General features: G+C 38.1%; 1 protein-coding gene across 1 annotated transcript in view; it reads right to left on the bottom strand.

The window, feature by feature from the left end:
* SYTL3 (synaptotagmin like 3) overlaps positions 1–21,486 on the bottom strand; it is a 101,140-nt gene that overhangs the window by 32,952 nt on the left and 46,702 nt on the right. Inside the window, exons 5-7 of the mRNA XM_044675732.1 lie at positions 5,277–5,328; positions 3,732–3,798; positions 1,955–2,027 (exon numbers count right to left, since the gene is read on the bottom strand). Of these exons, the coding sequence (XP_044531667.1) occupies positions 1,955–2,027; positions 3,732–3,798; positions 5,277–5,328 (192 nt within the window). The remainder of the gene's footprint in view (positions 1–1,954; positions 2,028–3,731; positions 3,799–5,276; positions 5,329–21,486) is intronic.

The raw sequence follows: 21,486 nt of genomic DNA, 5'->3' as shown, positions 1-21,486 counted from the left end.
AGGATGATACAAGAATGATAATACGAAGGACTACAAAGTACCTGGCAGGGCAAACAAGGCATTTTAACCATTTAAGCCCTATAAATAAGCAAGCAGAACAAAATGTTGTTCCTCTCACTCTGGATATGAAAGGAATGCCTGTCAAATGCAATTTCAGGGAATAGTACCTATGTCTACCAATCAGAATAAGTGGGCTTGGTCCAAATTCTGGTTATAAGCCAGATGAAGCGTGGATCATAAGAAAGGAAGATGGCTAATTAAAGACCATCCCAGAGCCCTGATATTAACTATCCCAAAGGCTTCATGTGGCGCTATCGCCAACATGTTACTAGAGGTCCAATACAAACATGAAGAAGGAGGACCTAACAAATACAAAGCATCCAACTTGGTAAAAATGAGCTCTGCAGGCTCAGTCTGGGCCAAAGATATGGGCCAAGTGTTAAATTTCCAATATGAGCATTTTTACCTCAGACGTTGGTAAATGCTACAAATCAGGGCTCAGTTTGTTGTTTGTTGATTTTATAGACTTAAGAAAGTAAAGGAGAGGGGCTGCTCAGTAGTACAGTAGATAGAGCTCCAGGTCTAGGCAAGAGAGCCTGGGTTCAAATCTGACCTCAGACCTTTTTTAGTTGTGTGATTTTGGACAAGTCATTTAACCTTGATTGCTTAGCCCTTGCCTTTCTACTATCATGCTAATTCATGCTAAGACAGAAGGTAAGAGTTTTTAAAAAAAGAAGAAAAAGTGATGGAGAAAATGTTCAAAGTGTGTCATGGGTACATCTTTTACTTTCCTCCAGCAAGCCAGTTATTAAACACTTACCAGCACATTCCTAATTACAGATGATGCTCAGGGAGGTTTATATTTTAAGACAAATGGCTAGGGAAAAAATAGACTGGCCCAGAATGAAGGGGTGTTAGGGATAATTTGGCATGCCACCACCAAAAACGCCACTAAGGAAGAAGCAGGGCTAGGGAAATACTAGAGAAATATCAGACAAAATATTGAGTCAGCAGATCTGAAGACTTTTTTTTTTAATATTCAAGAATCACATAAGTTTAACCGAGCAGGCTTCTTATTTCGTTTTGCCTTTGCCACAGTCCAAAATCAAATGACAAAATCCAAATAAACCATCAAATCTGCTGCCAGGTAGTTTCCTCAGATCTCCATAAAGTTAAAGGGGAGTTATAAAGTTAGGGGTGGGGTAGGATGGAAGGGTCAGGGCAGCAAAGAATTTAAATAAATTGAATTGGTTTAGAGTAGGATTTTTGCCTACTCACAAATAAAACAGCCTGAAGTTTTAGTTAGGATGCCTAGCCTGGGGCACCTATAAGAAGTAAAATGGAGCATGGAAGAATCTGTAGCCTTGTTCCTCTTGGCAGATAGCTTTGATATATAAGTCCCTTGAGAGTAGGAACTACAACATTTTTTTGTCTTTGTATCTACAGTGCCTGGTACATAGTATAGACTTAATAATAGATTGTTGATTGATTCTTTCATAGGGAAAGCAGCAATGGCTGCTCAGCACAGTAGGAGGCACTAGTCTATGGGTATGGTCTAGAATGTTGTTACTTAGTAAAATGCAAGCTTCTTTCTTTTTTTTTTTAAACCCTTACCTTCTGTTTTAGTATTAAGTCTAAGACAAAAGAGTGGCAAGGGTTAAGCAAGTGGAGTTAAGTGACTTGTCTAGGGTCACATAGCTAGGAAGTGCCTGAGACCATATTTGAACCCAAGTCCTCCTAGTTCCAGGTCTGGCATTTTATCCACTGTCCTACCTAGCTGCTGCTAAATTCCAAGTTTCTTAAGGGGAAGAACTGCTCTGTTTTGTCCTTTATCCTCATCAACTAGCACAAAGAAGGAGCCTGATAAATGCTTGTCAGGGTATTTACCAAATAGTCATTGATTGGTGATCTTGCCTAAGCCTATTTAAGAATAAGTCAAGGGGCATTCACTTACTTTTTATGTGTGTGGTAAGAGACAGAAACAAATTTTCCATCGATTTATTAAATCCTTTAAGCTGACCAAGTTCCTGTATTGAAACAGAGAGAGTAAGAGTTATGTCTGGCCCCAAAGTCTCTAAACCCCCAACTTTACAGCACAGAGATATGTGTGTGTGTGTGTGTGTGTGTGTGTGTGTGTGTATAAAGATCTTTGCTGTATTTACAGAATTAAGTATAAGAACTATATCCTTCATTGTCTACCTGCTTTAGAAGAGGGTGACTGTCAATTGTTCAGAAAGAGAGCAAGCAGCAGTAAATAGTGAGTTCTTAGAAGTAAAAGAGCCCATTTTTCATTGCTCCCTACCCACTGACAGCTTGCTGTATCCACCTTCCTCTCTTAAAAGCCTTGCTTTCTCTTCCCCCTCTTCCCAGCCTTCCCATAACAGTATTACAGGGTAAAGGCTACAAGGGGAGCCTGGACGGCAGCGAGGCACTACTGAATGTTTCCTCCCCAAGCAGAAGAAATAGTAAAGGAAGGGAGAAAAGCACAAAAAATTAGATCACTTTTCCCATATAGGGTCACCTTCCCCTAGGAATAATGCAAGAGAAGCTTAGGGAAAGAAGAGAACAGAATTTATGGTGGTGTTCATAGCCCATCTAGAAATTAGCCATCCGAATGCACAGATATTTATTCTTCTCTCTTTCTACCGTATGCATTTTCTGTTATGCTCACCTAAACATAGATTTCATATGCCCACTAACATCCAAATGCATAGTCACAGATTTCTGCAAACATACCAACATATAGCTCTACATACGTGCATTTCTATAGACATATATCCCATCCCCGAATCTACATGGTTATGGGACTCACTTACACACTGATATACAAAGTCCAAAGCTGTAAACAGTATTGGACAGCTGGCGGTTTGTACCAAGGTGCCCAGATTTAAAAGGTGCTGACAACACTGTATTTCTGCAATGTAGTAAAAGCAGAGGGTAGCAGCCAGTTAGCAAGAATAAATAGTTAAACTAGGAAGCTACCACATGGTATGTACTTCCTCCACTGATGAATTCTCCCAGGGCTCACTAGACACCTCTTCCCCAGCAGTGGCCTTGTGATGTCCTTGGGGTTTTGGCCACCCCAACTCCAACTGAACTGAAGGTTCAGCCATAGCAACTAGCCCTTAAGTAGATACTTAAGTGCTTGTTAGCTGATTAATTGATTTTGTGCTGCTTACTTTGTGCACAAAAAATGAACTAGTGACAGCTGTGCCTAGGATCCTAGACTCATCGAAGGAGGAGGAACCTTGGCCATTATATAATTCCAACCCTCCCTCACAGCTAATTCATTTTACAAATGATTATGATGTGATCGAAAGAGGTTTCTTGGACACTCAGGTGTACACCAACACAGTCAGAGGCACACACATTAAACAGAGCAGACATATAGATCTGTAAGGAATGAAAGGCAGAGTGTCTCGCTGAATAGGTAAGTTAAAAAAGCCATGGAACTAGTTGGTATCATGGGACCTCAGGATGCTTGAGGAAAAGCAGTGTCCCATTAGAAAATTAAGGCAAACTGAGAGAGAATGTTACCTTGATTAAATTATTCAAGACAACGGCTTTTGGAAACATTCTAAGCTGTCTTTAGGAGATATATTTGCTTGTGACTAAGACAAATAAAAGTTAGGAACCTTTTCTAGGTCCCTCAGAGATGCTCTATTCATCCGACTCCTCTTTCTCTGTCTCTCTTTCCTCACAGAAGCAAATAGCACAAACAGATACATTACCCCTGTGTTGGATCCAAAATGGCTTTCACTGACAGGAGGCGGAGTGGGAGGAACCACAGAAATTTTGCTGCAGTGAAGGAAATACACAGGAATAAGGAACTAAACAAAATCAAGATGGGGGTATGAGGGGAAAGTCATAACACTATGAAAAACTTAGCTTTCTCTACTTTTCTTTGAGTTTTACACTCTACAGAGTTTGGGAATACTTGAGTCTCATTCTATATCAAGTCATATAATTCACTATAATTAATGTCTCTATAGGCTATTGATAGAGAAAGGGAGATCTTCATCCTCTAATGTGTGAGTATTTCACACCATTTGACCATATTCTACAGTCAATCAGAACTCTTGAAATGATTCTATAAGGCTGCAGAGTGGAATTACTAGTGGGGTTCTTTCCCCTTATAGTTCAAACTCTGTACTAGCCAAGACCACCTTTCTGAGGCTGGTTACTCCTGATGAGGAGATGCCATTGAGGAAATGGCCTCAGCATTTGGGAAGGGAAGGGTTGCAAAAAAAATCATTTGAGAAGGGACTAAATGTTCAGAAACCACTTGCAAAGAGAAGTCTAAGAAAATAAAGATGGAAAACTCCTTCTGATGGTAAATTTAATCCTAGGCCAAGCAATTATTGTTCATGGCCAAATGACAGTAAAATTTGACTCAAGTCAAATGCAAGTGAGGCTGATTGCCAGCTTAGGAAAGCAAAGTTTCCAAGAATTAACACAAAAGGGGAAATAGTGAAAACCATTTTACTGTATAATTTTCCTTCATTGCTAGTGTTTTGGTTCCATGTGGACCAGAATTCAAGAATGCCTCAAAGAACCAAGCTCTATTAATTGACATTGTATATTTGAACATAACAGAGATAGCAGAGAAAATTTTTATTTCAAAGTAAAATGATGTCTACGTATGATTATTTGTATTTAAAACTCATTTGCAGATAGGAGAAATTATAGTAAATTTACGATAAAAATAAAATTCTTTTGTCAACTGAGACAATTAGTGTATCTGGATCTTCTTTTGTCAATGTATAACCTGAATGAGAATTTACAATCACATACCTGCTTTATTAAATGCTCCTATATCATTAAATTTCAGGGAAATTTGCAGTTCCTGACACATAGTAGGCACTTAAATGTTTCTTAATTGACTTATTGAGTATGTGCTGCTTGCCCAAGGCACAAAAATGCCTAGTAACAGCTCTACATAGGAGCATAGATAATCCCTTGGAATGTTAGATCTTTAAGGACTCTCAGCCATCTAAAATCCAACCCAGCAATTTTACAGATCATTAAATTTCAGGAAAATTTAAGGCAATCAAAGAAAATACTTAGCTTAAAAACAAATCTACTATAGAATTTTCCATAGGAACATTTAGGAGTCAGGGTTTGATTTTTTTTTCAAAGACCTTAGCATAAAGACTTTGAATTTCTAAAGGTCTGACATCTAGAAGTCAAGAAATTTAAAAATTCTTTTCTGATATCCTATAAGCTTCCTTGTACTTCAGTGTTGTAGGACAAGTTGTCCTTTTTACCATACTAACCTCAGTTTCTGATAAGATTTCAAGAGCTTTGCACCAGCTGTTTCATGTTTGCCTGAGAAAAGATAAGAAAATAGAGGTCATTTATTAGCGTGGACATAATTTGGAAGATTCAAATACAGGAAGTCATGAATAAAAAATTATTATTTTCCTAATTGTGCCTCTAATGATTAAAAGGTAAGCAGTTCCAGATCAAAAGGATATCTTTCCACCCTAATTGCTGAGCAGGAAAAGCAAATTTTATTTGAGGTTAAGATAGGACAGTTTTTTGTAAGAGACAGTGATTCTCAAATTCTTTGGTCTCAGGACCTTTTATATTTTGAGAAATTTTCGAGAACCTTGGGAAGTTTTTGTTTATGTGGATAAAATCCATTGAGATTTACTGTATTCAAAATTTAAACACTTTAGTGATTAATATGAAAATTGTTTCTTTTGAATCTACCAAAAGTATCTCAGGGACCCATCAGGGTTAAAATATTTCAAACCAGCAGACTTTCATTTCTCCTCTAAAAATTAACTTCACAGTCTGATACATCTCATCCTAAAAATATCCTCATTGAATGAATGAATGAATGAATGAATGAAAAATACACTTACTAACCACTGTGCCAAGCACAAATCCTAAATGCCAAGGGTACATAGACCAAAAGAAAGGAGCTTAAATTTTAAGGAGGACACATTTAAGGGAATGGTGGCCATGGAATAAGTATTTTGTTTCAGAAAGTGGTAAAGGAGGCATAGGAGAGTAGATTGGGATTCCCTTAACAGAAATTACTTTTTTTTCCCTTGAAGAATAATTTAACTCACATATTTTAAATTTGAAAGCAGCCTAGGATAATTATGTAACAGGCTGATTTTTCAGATCAGGAAAAGCTGGGTTCAACTTAATCTCTCAGGGGCCTATACAATCCTCTGAGATTATAATTACAGTTAAATAGCTAATATGCACCAAGGGAGGGATTTTCCATAACAAGAGTTCCTTTCATGGATGAAGTCACATGAACCAATTTCCCCAGAAATTTTTGGGGTTTGGTTTGGTTTTTTAATGGAAGAAAGGAGATTTTTGCTTGTATTTCTGTAAAGTTTGGGGGTCAAGAGAAGTGGGAGAAGAAAGTAACATTTTTCTAGGGGTCATGGAAATGAAGCTTGTTTCCAGACTCTATAAATCTGTACTGTCACTCCTACATGAGCCATCAAAGAGAGCACTTTCTCATTTTAAATGGAATTGCTCAGGTAGATTGGGCACTGCAGGGGATGCCAAAATGCCTGCATATTGAGAGAGCTTTAGTGACACACATTAAAGGTCAGAGTTTTTAGTCAGATTTCCTTTTCCTGTGGCAAGCATATTTCTCAGATCCTTCTCCTTGGGTCTGCATCACCTCAAAAACATATCAGTACTGAACTAAAGATATCATCTCATTTCATGTGAGACCAGTCCCAGAACTAGGCAATGTTTTGCAAACTGTAATAGCAAATGTTTGTTTCATTGCACTGCCTTGAATTTACATCCTACACGTTTAGAAGGAAGTAATCTGTTCCATATTTGAGCAACAGATATCCTTTTCAGGTGACCTAAGCAATGAATGACAAGGATATTGAAAAACAAGCCAAGCGTGTCCTTTGCAAGGTTGGCAGACAAGAATTTGTTGCCAGGACAAACGGGCACATCAGATTCCAGTGTTTAGAAGCTATAAAGTAATACCTTTGTGGACTTTCTCACTTTAATGGAGACCTAATCCCTAATAGTAATAGCAAGTATTTGTATAGGTTTTAAGATTCTCAAAGTACTTTGCATTACATTATCTCATCTGATCCTCAAAATAACCCTACGAGGAAGGGGCTGAAAGCTTTGTCTTACAGATAAGAATAATGAAGCTAGGAAGTTATGATTTGCTTAGGGTCATTCAAATAATGTCAGAGGAAGGATTTGAACCCAGGTCTAACTAACTCCTAGATCAATACTATCGACTATGGGATACTTCCTCTCTTGTAGACATCACATCAAGTTTCTTAAGATCTTTATCAGATTAAGATCTTTTACAAGTTCTTCTGTAAGGAGAGAGGCAAGAGAGGCCAAGGTAGGAAGTCTCCAAATGTCACATGTCTACATGTTCTAAAGCAATTTTCAGGACAATATAACTCTGCTGAGCTGATCGTGTACATAGCAATGACCACAGTCAGGAAGAAAAGAAAAAACCCTTTGAGGGTGCACTGAAGCATACAATCCAATAAAGTGATGACTCCTTCCAATGTAACTCACTGACTGCTGGGAAAACAAGATCAGTAAACAGACTAAGCAATCAACAATATTTATTAAGTACATAGTACATTGCCAGGCACTAAGTGCTTAAGATACAAAAACCAAAGTAAAACAATCTGTCTTTTCAAAGAGCTTCTATTCAATTGGGGGAGAGGACCTGTACATGTATAGGTCACTATGAAATATGTAAAAGATAATTTGGGAAAAGGAATAGGCACTTTTAGCTAGCCGAGGGGTCCCAAGAAAAGCTCCAGTAGATGATAGTATTTGTGGTGAATTTAGAAGCTGCATGGTATTGCTCTTTGTTCTTTTTTAAAACTCTTATCTTCTATCTTAGAATCAATGCTACATGTATTAGTTCTAAGGCAGAAGAGTGGAAAGGGCTAAGCAATGGGGTTTAAGAGACCTCCCCAGAGTTACACAGCTAGGAAATGTCAGAGGCCAGATTTAAACCCAGGACCTCCCATCTGCAGGTCTGGCTCTCAATCCACTGAGCCACCTCACTGGCTCCAGCAGCATGGTGTTTTTGTTTTGGATTTGGTATTTTTATCTGAGTCCTGAAGGAAGCTGGGAAACCAGAAATGAGAAAGGAGGAGGAAGGGCATTCCCAGGCATGGGGGTCAGCCAGTGAAAATGCCCTGAGTTTGGAGATGGAGTGTTATGTCAGGAGCATCCAGGAAGTCACTGGATCATGGATTATATGGAGGAGTGTAAGGTATAAGGAAATGTGAAAGTCAGAAGGGGACAGGTTTATGAAGGGCTTAAATGGCCTTTTAAAAAGGGATCTGGATTCAATTCCTGGGTCTCCCTCTTAATAGTTGTATCACCTTGGGCAAATAACTTAAGCCAAGTTTTCACAGTTTATCATTGTACAGTATTGCCATTACTGTGTACAATGTTTTCTTAGTTATGCTTATTTCACTTTGCATCAGTTCCTACAGATCTTTCCAGCTTTTTAAAAATCATCTCGCTTATCATTTTTCATAGCACTGTCATATTCAGTCACCAATGTTTACTACAATTTGTTCAGCCATTCACCAATTGATGGACATCCCCTCAATTTCCAATTCCTTGCCACCACATAAAGAGCTGCTATATATATATTTTGTACAAGTAGGCCCTTTTTCCTTTTTAATTTTCTCTTTGGGATACAGACCCAATAGTGTTATCACAGGATCAAAGGGTATGCACAGTTTGTGCCCTTTGGGCATAGCTCCAAATTACCCTCCAGAATGGTTGGATCAGTTCACAACTCCACCAACAATGCATGAGTGTCCCAATTTTGCCATGTCCACTCCAACATTTATCACTTTCCTTTACTGCCATATTGTCCAATCTGAAAGGTGTGAGGTGGTATCTCAGTATTGAAACTTGAGATTCTTAAGTGGTAGAACTAAGGAACATTCATATGACCGACAATAATGGAGAATGTTTCATCCCTTTCTCAGCAAAGTCTCCGGGACAGCCCTGAACCCAGGAATAGTGGCAGAATATCAAAGAAAGAGATATGGCCACATTTAAAAAATTAATTTCAGGGGGCAGCTGGGTAGCTCAGTGGAGTGAGAGTCAGGCCTAGAGACAGGAGGTCCTAGGTTCAAACCCAGCCTCAGCCACTTCCCAGCTATGTGACCCTGGGCAAGTCACTTGACCCCCATTGCCCACCCTTACCACTCTTCCACCTATGAGACAATACACCGAAGTACAAGGGTTTAAAAAAAAAAACAAAAAATTAATTTCATGAGTACACAGGATGGAAAGGATGGTTAGCAGTTTTCAGTCCAACCTGCTCCTTGGTTATCATGTGTACAAATTTAAGTCCTATATTGATCAAAACAGGAAATGTGTGTTTATATTTAAACTGTCACACTGGAACTATTAGTATAGGTAAATGAGCAGTAAAAGAGCCAACAATGTCTGCTCTTTCTGAAACTTTTTTGCAGACTACAAAACAAAATCTAACCACTCCTCATCCCACCAAGATTAATAAAAGCAGAAACATGAATAGAAACATAAATAGAAACATGAAAAACTAAAGAGAAACACCTGGAAGCCGAGAGAGATGATAAGTATGGCTGCTGCCGAAGAAGCCACGTATCCCAAAGTCCTAGAACCTAAGAGCTGCATTGACATACACCTGGTGTATTACCCCTCTCACCATTATCTATTGGCTCCCTGCTTTATTGGGCTACTGGAAAAGAGGTTTCAGGTGGGGCTTGTTCCATCCTGTTGCCAATGCCTCTCTCCAATGCTGCCACAATCCTTGCTGTGGTGAGTAGCAGTATCCTTAGGGAGTCAGTGTCTGTCAGTAAGCATTTATTAAATGCAAGTTATGTGCCAGGTAGTGTACCATGTACCAGGGGTACAAAAAAAAAAAGGTAAAAACTGAATTCCTGCCTCAAGAAGCTCCTATTTGAAAGAAATGACACAAACATAAATAACTTAAGTGCATATAATATATATACAGTATAAATGAATAATAATCTAAAGGAAAAACTAACGCATCTGCAGGATGCTAATTAAATCTCAAAGGAGTCCAGGAAAGCATTGGTTGAACCAGGCTGAGAAGAGGGAGCTAGCCAGGGCAAAGACAAGGTCATAAGATGTGGAAACAGCAAGTAGGTCAATTTATTGGGATTGCAGAGTGCATAGAACTGAAAAGACACAAAGGGGCCAGGTTTTGAAACATTTTAAATAACAGATAGAGGATTTTATATTTGTTCTTGGAAGTAATAAGTGAACTTCTAGAGTTTATTGAAGTGGTGGTGGGGTTTGATATGGCCTGACTTACATTTTTGGGACATCACTTTGGTGACAGTAAAAAATAGATTGAATAGGGAAAAACTTGAGGTAGGCAGTTTAATTAGAAGCCTATTGCAATAGTTCAGGTAAGAGGCAAGAGGAGCTTGTACTAGAGTGGTTGCCATTTGAATGAAGAGAAAGGGACACATAAGAGAAATGTACTAGAAATGACAAGATTTGACCAACAGATTGGTTATGTAGGGGGGAGGGGGGAGAAGGAGGAGTTGAGGATGACCCCACGGTTTCAGACTTAGATGACTGGGAAGATAGTGATGCCTTCAATAGTAATAGGACATTTGAGAAGGGAGGAGGGTATGTGGGGAGAAGGAGAATGCTTTCTGTTTTGGATATATTGACTTTGAGATGCCTGTTGGACATTTGATTTGAAATGTCCAATAAGTAAGTAGTGATGGACATTGAAGCTCAGGGGAGACTATAAGACTATATGTCTTTCACTCAAATAGAGTTGATACGTAAAGCCATGGAAGATGATGAAATCACCAAGAGACATATTATGGAGAGAGTCTTGGGAGGACATCCATGATTGAGATGAAAATCCAGCAAAGGAGCCTGAAAAGGAATGGTCAGACGAGTAGGAGAACCAGGAAAGAACAGTGACAGGAAAACCTAGAAAGGAGAGAGTATGCAGGAGATGTAGCTCAACGATATCAACGGCAATAGAGAGGTCAATGAGAAAGCAAGAAGACTGATGAAAATACCTGAGATCATCAGGTCTAAAGGCTCAAAGATTCACATAGAACATATTGGTGTCAGTAGAAGGGAGTCCCTTGTTCTCATCTACCCTGAGCTATCCAAAACCTCAGCTAAGAGCTGGGTTCTTGGATGTTTCCATTTCCCCCTAACCACACCCAATTCTCTCAGAGGGAGGAAAGAGCAAAAACTAGCTTTCTTTTCAGGTAGTCCAACTCTAGCCCCCATTTGAGAATACTGGCTTTAGAGGCTGAGGTGTAACTTTCAACACAGACTGGAAATTCTCTCCTAGAGAACTGGAAAGTTCCTTCAACTAGGAAACTGGCCCTTCTATATCCTCCTTAGAATCATTATTTAATATCATTCAGTTTGGATATGATAATGATTAACAAATATATATATATGTATATATATATATATTTTTTTTTAAGCCTGAATTCCCATAACTAAGGTTTAGTATAAATACAGGCATGATTTCTTATCCCTGGGAGTAGGACATCCTGGGCAATAATAATATAGAGACAGGAATTACACAGGTCACAACTGGTCTAGTAGAAAAAAGCTATGTATTTATAGCCAGTGGACATGAGTTTGAATCCTGGCTTTGCCACTTGCTGCTGTGGGACTTCGGGCAAATCATGGAATCTCTAGGGTCTCAGTTCCCCCTCTATAAAACAAAACAGTTGAATTAGAGTAGCACAAAGGTTTCTTCCCGCTCTAAACTGATGATGCTACGATTTAGGAACTTTGTCATTGAAAGGCTTGATACAGTTGACTAGGGAAGGTGATAATAGGTCAGACTTTATACTATATTAAAGTGACATAGTAAATCATTCACCTCCCACACACTTAAATGCATTTATATCTTATTGAGACATAATGTCTTCTGCTTAATAACTTGTTAACTTGCTTCTTTCAATTTCCTCAACACTTCAGGAAGCAAGTAATTTGTATTAGAAATCATGTCCTTATACAAGTTCTGTAGGCAGGGGCCCTTGAATTATGAAATCTCTGGCTCCAAAAGGCCCCTATAAATTAGTCAAGGGACCAGAACTCCTAATGAGTTATTAGAGAAAAAAAATCCAAAGGAAACTTTGTAATAATACCTATACTTCTCTGAAATGATAAGCACTCCCATATTCTTTGTTGGTGGTGTGCAGATATTTCCAAACAATTTCAATACAATTTCTAGTTAAACCTTAGGGAGTTTCATGAACAGAATAGATGGCAAAATGAGTAGGTCTTTGCAGTTGCTGTGAATGTTTCAATTCCTCCCCCAATATTTACTAATTGGGGGATACCAAGAAAACCTCTCCAAACTTTGAATAAGGAATCTAAGTTTAACCTGTTCATTTCATAGACAAGACTACAGAAGTTAAGTGACTTGTCTACAGAAAGTATCAAAGGCAAGATTTAAAGCCCAGTCCTTTGACTCCAGTATCAGTGTTTTTTCTCTTGTAATATGCTCCTTTCCTTGCCTCTTCTATAAAATGGGAGGTGTCAATAATCCCACCTAATTTACAGTACTCTTTTGAGGATCAAACAAAATCATGTAGATCTTAAAGCACTCTATAAATAGCTAAAAGGTACAGTGGTTAGAGAGCTTGATTTGAAGTCTGGAAGACCTGAGTTTAAATATCATGCTTATCACATCTCTGGGAAAATTGCTTAACCTCTGTCTGCTTCAGTTTCCATATCTTAAAATGTAAATAATAATAGTATCCACCTCTCAGGATTATTGTAAGGATAAAATGAAATAATATTTGTAAAGCATTTTTTTTAACCCTTGTACATCGGTGTATTGTCTCATAGGTGGAAGAGTGGTAACGGTGGGCAATGGGGGTCAAGTGACTTGCCCAGGGTCACACAGCTGGGAAGTGGCTGAGGCCAGGTTTGAACCTAGGACCTCCTGTCTCTAGGCCTGACTCTCACTCCACTGAGCTACCCAGCTGCCCCCTAATTTGTAAAGCATTTTGCAAACCTCAAAGTGTATATAAATGCTAGTTCTTATTATTAGCCATTTAAAAAGAAACACAAAAGGGCTACAAAACAATGCATACCCTTTGATCCAGTCTGTATCCCAAAGAAATAATAAAAAAGAGGAAAGGACCTACTTGTACAAAAATATTTATAGCTGCTCTTTTTGTGGTGGCAAAGAATTGGAAGCTAAATGGATATCTCTCAATTGGGAAATGGCTGAACAAATTGTGGTATATGACGGTGGTGGAATACTATTGTGCTATAAGGAATTATGAATAGGATGATTTCATAGAGCTGGAAAAACCTTCATGAACTGATGCAGAGTGAAATAATCAGAACCAGAAAAGCATTGTCCAAAGGAACAGCAATGTCATGGAATGATCAAATGTGATAGACTTAGCTATTGTCAGCAAAAAAATGATCCAGGACAATTCTGAGGAACTTATGACAAAGAATGCTACCCACCTCCAGAGAAAAATCTGTTGTAATAGAAATGCTGTTGAAAGTACATGGTTTTTCACTTATTTATTTGGGTATGTGTTTGGGGATTTGGGTTTTATAAGATTATTCTTACAAAAATGAACAATATAGAAATATGTTTTGCATACTAATACATGTATAACACAGACTGAATCACTTGCCAGCTCTGTGAGGGGGAGGGAAGGAGACAATTTGGATCATAAAACCTTGGAGAACTAGTATGGAAATATATTACATGTAACTGGTAAAAAACATTTTTTATTTAAAAAATTTAAAAACACAAAAACATGAAATTTAACTTCTTTCCAGAAAATCAAGGAAATTAATGCATTTCCTGTTCAATTTCTCTACTTACATTCAGAAAGATTGCATACACAAGTAGATTTTGAAGAATAGAATATATAAATACTTGCACATACAAGTATGTTTTGTAGTGTGGGCTCTAAGACTAGCCCCCCATCCCCACCTGTATTTGCATTGGCATTCTAAGCTTCTGGAGCTCAGCTAGCTGCTTCTCCACCTCAGAGTTTTAGGGGTAACACTGAGAAGTTGGGATGGTTTTTTGGAATCATCTCTCATGAGCCCCCACTAGTATACTTCTCATATTATCAGTTGGTATAAATTAGTCAGCCAGATTTAATTACCTTTTAGAAATGGGTGTTTACTAAGATTTTATAGTAAGAAGAGTAATCACAAAGCATCTCTTCAGAGGCACAAGTCTCCTGTTACTCTGAATGGAATTGGAGAGAAAATTGGCTCATTTTAGAGGGCTCATGTTTCAATTGCCAGAACTCCTTTCCTCCCTTAATGAGGTCCTCATGAATTTCCACTCAAGTATGCTGTAACTTTCTTTGGGATCTTAATAGAGTTCTGAGGCTTCATTTTTTTCAGTGGAACTACTTTTCAGTTCTTAATATAAACACTACCATCATCCACTACTATTATGGGGGCAGTACTAGGATATTGGAAGTAAAATATTTTCCAAATTGGGAAGTTCACAAGGTTATACTTAAATGGGAAAGGAGATAGAGGTCCTTTTCTCACCATGACCAATGACTCCCTCTTAGGGATTTGGCTTGTATTGCTTCTACCACTGGGCTGGCCAGACACTTGAATGTCTGGATTCTAAAATGGCTTGCTATTTTATCTGAGACCTATCTAGGTCAGGGTGTGATACAGTCTTTTTATCCAATCTCAATACACTTTATGTGTAGCATCATTTCATGTCACCTATTGGTTTTTATTTCTTCAAGATCCTTTAGTTTTTATAACTGCTTTAATGCCTTTGACTCATAGATTGATTCCATAGAAGTAGATTTAGGGAAATTTATTGATTCATTCAATTCCAACCCTTATTTTTTATATTGAACTGGGCATGGAGTGAGTGGTATCCCAAGCTATATTTCTTACCAGAGGATGACTAGATATGTGGATCAGGATGGATAGAGCACCCCGTGATTCTATAATAATAATGGGGGAGGGGTGGAGGACAGAAAATGGCATTGTTTCATATTCCTACTACTAAACTATTGATATAAAATCTCCTATACTGTTATTTCCCCAGTTAGAATATGAAGATAATACCATCTTGCTTGTTTAGAAGGCCTCCAAGGGATATGATGAAAGGATTAGTATTAGTAAATAGCCACTGTGAAAGGGTTTAGGTTACTAAGAAAAAGGCATTATGTAAATATATGGCACAATACATCTCAAAGAACATGGGCAAAGGAAAACTATACTCTAAAGTTGAAAAGCAAGAATTTCTTGCTAGGAGTTCTTTTTAGATCTTCTTAAGACATTGTAGTTTTATCACATCCATGGCATCAGGATCCTTGGCTAGCATAGCCTCAGAGCAAGCACAGTACAAGTATTATCTTCTGTGAACTCTGGGGCAACATGTACAGGATGGAGAGTCATTAAATGTGAATTCAAATACTTGTTTTACTCTTCACTAACTTGTAACCTTAAGCAATTTGCTGAGTCTCTCTTGACCTCAGTCTGTGTGACTCTAAAACACTTGATTTGGAGAACAGATTGAAGAGCATCCAAAGATATTTGAGCAGCATGAAAGAAGTGCTATAGAATAGACCTTTCACTATATTATTATGTAAATGGGGAAACTGAGGCCAGAGACGATAGGTGACTCACTTCTAGTTGTAGGGTCAGTGTTCAAACTGATGTTCTCCTGACTTTTGACTTCCTGCTCCGTAAGCACTCAAATAAATCTATTCTATCTAATCAGTGCCAGTGATCCAGGATCTAGGTCCAACTCAAGAGATTGTAGTGGCAGTGACATATCCATGTTCTATCTTAGAAGTCTCCTGTGTCACTAGAACCAAAGCCAAAGCAAGACTAAGGACACCACTTAACATACCTGTAACTACCTCAACCCCAGTACATTGTTACTTCCAGTGATCACTTAGGGTATACCTGTATCAGTATAAAATCTGTCATCTACAAATTTCAGTCTTAGTTGGACATAGCTAGGGGCAGGCTGGTCCAGGCGCTGAAGATCTATTCCACTGGCTCTCAGTCTGAGAAAGTGGGTAGAAGGACTGTAATACCTCTAATTCTCCATATGCTAAAGGCTATTGATATCTGAACTGGATTATACCATATATGTCCAAGCTCTCTAGAATCCTAAAGAATTTTTCCTTGGGTTCCATGATGGGCATAGCCTTTTTTTTTGGTTTACCTCTCTGTCCCTGAGTTTCTTCATTTGCACAACGAAGATAACATATTTGTTATTGAAAGGTATGAGTCTCTAAAGTCTCAGAAGCCAAAGATATTCTTCAACTTCTGATAGTGTAAAACAAAATCATATAGATAGGAAAATGGAAGGCACATTTGGGTACCTTTGAACCAGTTTGGGTTAGAGGATTGATTGGGAATTCTTAACCTTTTGTCAATCTGGTATGAACCCTTCTCAGAATAATGTTTTTAAATGCATAAAATAAAATATACAGGATTACAAAGGAAATCAATAATATAGAGAGAAGAGAGTAATATGAGATAAGTTTAGAGCTACAAAGATGAACTAGACCTTGCCCTCGCAGGGCTTACATTCTATTGGAAGAAATAACATGTACACAAATAATTAAATACAAAATATATATAAAGTAAATAAAAAGTAAGTGATGGGTGCGTCTGAGAGGGAAGACAGTAGTCTCTGGGGAGATTAGGAAAGACTTCCTATAGGATATGGCATGTGAACTAAGCCTTGAAAGAGTCTAAGAGATTCTAAGAAGAGGGAAGGAGGGAGTGCATACCATACACATGGGATGGTTAGTGTAAAGGCATAGAGACAGAAGATGAGACATCATCCTGGAGCTCAGACTAGCCAAAGAAAAGAATGCTGACATGGCCAGACGGTTCTCAAAAAGTTCAAAGAAAAGATAACTAGGATCCCATAACCAAAGATCCCAAAATATAGCTCCATAGTAATGGGAGGTTCTCAATAATGACTTTTTGACTACACCAATCACATATAATTCTAGTGATAAAGATAAGGATGATGGGGAGTAAAGTAGATTTATAGTGTGCTCTTCCCTAAACTCTGGTTTGTTTTTGTTTTGTTTCTTTTAGGCATACACAAAATGTAAGCAAGAGCATGCTACCAAAAATACTACGGAAGACTATGTGTGTATACGTACAGTATAAGCAAGGCTAGAGGACAATATGAACTGAGGCTTGTGAAAAATGACAGAGATTTCTCTGTCTCAGGCAAAGAGAGAAACAAAGAATTGATAGGTCATATGACAGAAAGAAGATGGAACTAGTTGTTTTGGGATCAAAGAGAATGATCTTCAGTCTCACAAGGGTAAATATGACTAAGATAGAATAGGAAAAGGTAGCACTAGATAGTGGAGAGAGCCCTGGACTTGGAATCAAATGCCTTGATTTTGATTCCTGGCTCTGCTCCTTCCTGTGTATGTATGTGGAGCTGTGTAAGTTGCTTAAGGTGTCGAGGTCTCAATTTTCCCTAATATAATTAAGATCGGCCTAGATTTAGGATTTGGGCATTTTTAGTTGAACATAAACTTAAGAGAGAACCAAAAAGAGAGAGACTGACAGTGCCAAAGACTACAGAGAGGTAAGGGGGAGAATTGAGAAAAGACCACTGGATTTGACAATTCAGAGACCATCAAAACTTGAAAGAGAGCAGTTATTGTATTCAAACTATTTCAAGGAATGTTGTACTGAAGAAGTTTCAAGGGCAAGGTATGACTTTATGGCTTCCTAGGCAAGTCTGTTTATGTCTTCTTTCCTTTAGTCTTATTAAGTCTTCTTTCCTTTGGTACAGGACCTTGTGAGGTCTCAACGAGCAGATGCCATCTCCTCCTCTCTCTCCTAGGGCACCTGAGCAGTAAGGTTGCAGCGAATGGAGTAGTTGTAGTGACAATAGTAGAGGCAGGGACAGACAGGACAAGAAAGCAAGCAACAGTCAGAGAAAGTGAGCAAGAGAGAAAAAGAGAAGAAGAGGGAGAGAAAGAAGAGAGAGAAAGGAAGAGGTGGGATAAGGAGGGAGAAAAGGAGAAAGGAGGGGAGAGGAAAGGAGAGGAGAGCAGAGAGAGAGAGAGAGAAAGAGAAAGAGAGACAACAGAAAGAGAGAGAGAGAAGGGGAGAGAGAGTGAGAGAAAGACAACAGAAAGAGAGAGAGAGAACAGAAAGAAAGACAACAGAGAGAGAGAGAGAGAGAGAGAGAGAGAGAGAGAGAAAGAGAGAGAGAGAGAGGTGAAAGAGCCCACTTGACATTGATTAGGCTATATTCAGCAGAGAAAAAAGCTCTAGTTCAGATCACATTAGAGGGATGGGACACTCTGGCCTACAAGATAAGGGAGGATGAATGGCATGACTGCTTCAGCCATGGGTTTCCTTCTGTAGAAGACAAATGAATAATAATGTATTCATTATCACCCTGGCACCCAGATGCTCTCAACCAGTTTCTCTGCCATTAAACATGAATCTTCTGTCTAGCTGCAGGGCAGAAGAATTCTTTTTTGCCCTGTAATTTTGCTGTTCATATCCTGTTATAGCAGATATTCTGCAGGATAGCTTCCCTGTTAGCATCAAGAGTCCACTCACTCACTCCTCTCATCAAACTTACATAATGAGAATTTTAAAATTTGCTTTTGTTTTGCTTTAAAGTCCCTGGGAACACTGAGGTGTTCTGTCCCTGGGAACACTGAGGTGGAGACACAAACTTCGGGGCCTGTTTTTGGCCACCTACAGCTTCAGTATGAGAGGCAGCAGAGGTTCAAATTCTTTCTCTGACACATAATGGCTATGCGAGATCCTGGACACTTAATAAACTTCAGCATCCAGTTCTTCAATAAACCTGTTGATTATGACAATGTCAGCACTTAATCATCCTGACCAGGTTAACCCATTATTATGCGGATAACTTAGAACAATTCCTAATGATCCTTTTTAAGGGTCAATATTATTTTTCCTCAAGATTGCAAAATAAAATAATTATCGTGGCAAAGTATTGAGGAGACCATAGCCATGGTTAGCAGTGATTATCTTAATGGATTATCTCCTTAAATTATTTTATTCTCCAATAAGTAGCAATTTAGTGAAGGCTAGAAGTGGAATTTTCCATTAAAAAAGTAACATATTACTGACATGGTAGAAAGAGCACTGGACCTGAAAGTTAAAATGCCTGAGTTTGAGATTCAATCTGTCATTTACCCAGTATTTGATGCTGGGGAAAATGACTTACTCTTTTTAATATCTCAGTTTCTACATCTGAAAAATAGAAATAATAATCTTCTCTCCCTTCTAGCATTGTCATGAATACTTTGTAAATTATAAAGTCCTAAAGAAAAATGAGCTATTAATATTAAAGTGATCTCAATTTCCCACTTTGTACGTTTGAACTAAGAAACAGCAAAATGTCACGGTTACATGATAGAAATGAAATCGTCCACATTCCCCAAGTTAGCCAGAAGAGGTCACTAACTCAATAATGTAGCAAGGATGTCTAAAGACCAACATTTTATGTTTCAGTTACAGAATGTCATTTATTAGTTATTTGGGTGATTTCCAACGCAATTATCCAGTGTTTGGGGATATTCTACACCATGGAAGCAATAATTTCAAATTGACAAAATGAGTTAAAATATGAACTTGTAGAAAATAAAATTAAATGTTGAAAGAATGCCAGTGTGTGTTTATGATGCAGCATTTCAATTCATTTAGCATTCATTAAGGTCCTACCATGTAGGAGGCTTTGTGGTAGGTAATAGGAATACAAAAACCAAAATGACAATGAAAATTAGTCTTTGCCCTCAATGAACGTTATATTTTACTGATGAATGCAACATGTAAACAGACTGAGAAATACAGGATAATTTGAGGAAGAAGCCCTCATCATCAAGGATGAAGAAAGCTTTGCTTATTTTGTTTTGTTTTTTCTTTTAGTTTGCCTTTTTAAATTGTCATTAGAAAAGGTGCTATCATAAACGTGGCTTTGGTTGAGGCTTTGGGCCCAAGGCACCCCAAAGAACAGTAGATTGGAAGGAAAAAAAAACCTAGAAAAACAGGGATTCAAACACCTTTGAAACCTATGGAGCTCCTGAAACATTAAAATAAGGTGGGGGCTTTTTTCGTTTGTTTTTTCTTAATAAATTGATAGGAATGTGAAACTAGGTATTCACATTTATACTGATGGGTTTTTTGGCTTTTGAATTTTTGTTTTTTAGACCTGGCTCTACTTTTCCCATCTTTTATTGATCCTCACAGGCTCTGGTAGAACATCTCACCTCCTCCATCCAAGAGTCAAGAGGAAACTTTCCAACTTTTTTTTTTTCCTCCTGAAGTGAGCCCTCATGATAACTTAGAGGAAACCAAAAGAAATCTAAACAACTCTGGCAAAGAAATGGCTATTGAAAATTTGGCTAAAAAGAAAAGTCTTTTGCTTCAAAGAAAGAACTGTTGGAGTGGCGTGGAGTGCGGATGAAAGCATACAATTTTTAATTTGTTTATATGAATTTATGTTTTGAGGTTTTGGTCTTACAAGATTACTCACAAAAATGAATAATGTGGAAATATGTTTTGCATGATAATACATGTATAACCCAGATCAAAACTCTTGCAGCATCAGGAGAGGAAAGAGAAGGGAGGGAGGGAAAAAAGTTTGATCATATAACTTCAGAAAACTTATGTGGAAATTTGTTTTTATATGTAATTGGTAAAAAAAAAAAGATAAATTTAAAAATAAAAGTCTTTTGGACCTGGAGGTTCTTTGAACTCAGCAGTGATGCTGAGCTAGACCTCCATAAAACTGCTGAGTTTATGATAATGCTGGTGATTTTACTTTTTGATGAAGAATTCATCAAGACTTGGTAAAAAATGAAAGTTACTTTCATGGCCTGGAGTTTTCTTGTTTAGAAAGGTATTTAGAGTGGCAGTTTTCATAGCAAGTAGCTATGAAAAACAGAATTTAGAAATAGCTTCTCCTTTCAGAGGTTTATACTTGGCTCCATGCCAGTTTCATTTGGGGCTCATCTGAGCATTTCAGACCAGAAATTGTCTCTATTAGAGAGAACCAAGAGAGCATGGTAATAAATCTCATGCTGACATTTCTTTTCCTAAAAGAGATTGCATAAAAGGGAAGTTTTCTTTTTGCTAGAAAGTTTGTATTGGCTTGTATTATCCAGGGAACCAACCTGTCTGGAAAAGGGGCCCACCATCTTCACCATTACCACCAAGAGTGACTGCTGCTCAGCTGGCACTAACAGATAAGCCCAAGAAGCTTAGGAACAATAGCATGATTCCCAGGCCACCAGCCTTCCTTTCTTAGTCATCAACCAAATAAAGAACTCTTATGGAGTTCAGTCTGGCATCAGATACTTACTAGCTATGTGACCTTGGGCAGATCACTGAATCCTGTTTGCCTCAGTTTACCTTCTGTCTTATAATAGACACTAAGTATTGGTTCTAAAGCAGAAGAGTGGTAAGGGCTAGGCAATGGGTGTT

Source organism: Gracilinanus agilis, chromosome 4 (genome assembly GCF_016433145.1).
Source record: "Gracilinanus agilis isolate LMUSP501 chromosome 4, AgileGrace, whole genome shotgun sequence".
Taxonomy (NCBI): Eukaryota; Metazoa; Chordata; class Mammalia; order Didelphimorphia; family Didelphidae; genus Gracilinanus; species Gracilinanus agilis.
Note: the sequence above shows the minus strand (reverse complement) of the source record. Positions and strands in the feature narration are given on the sequence as shown.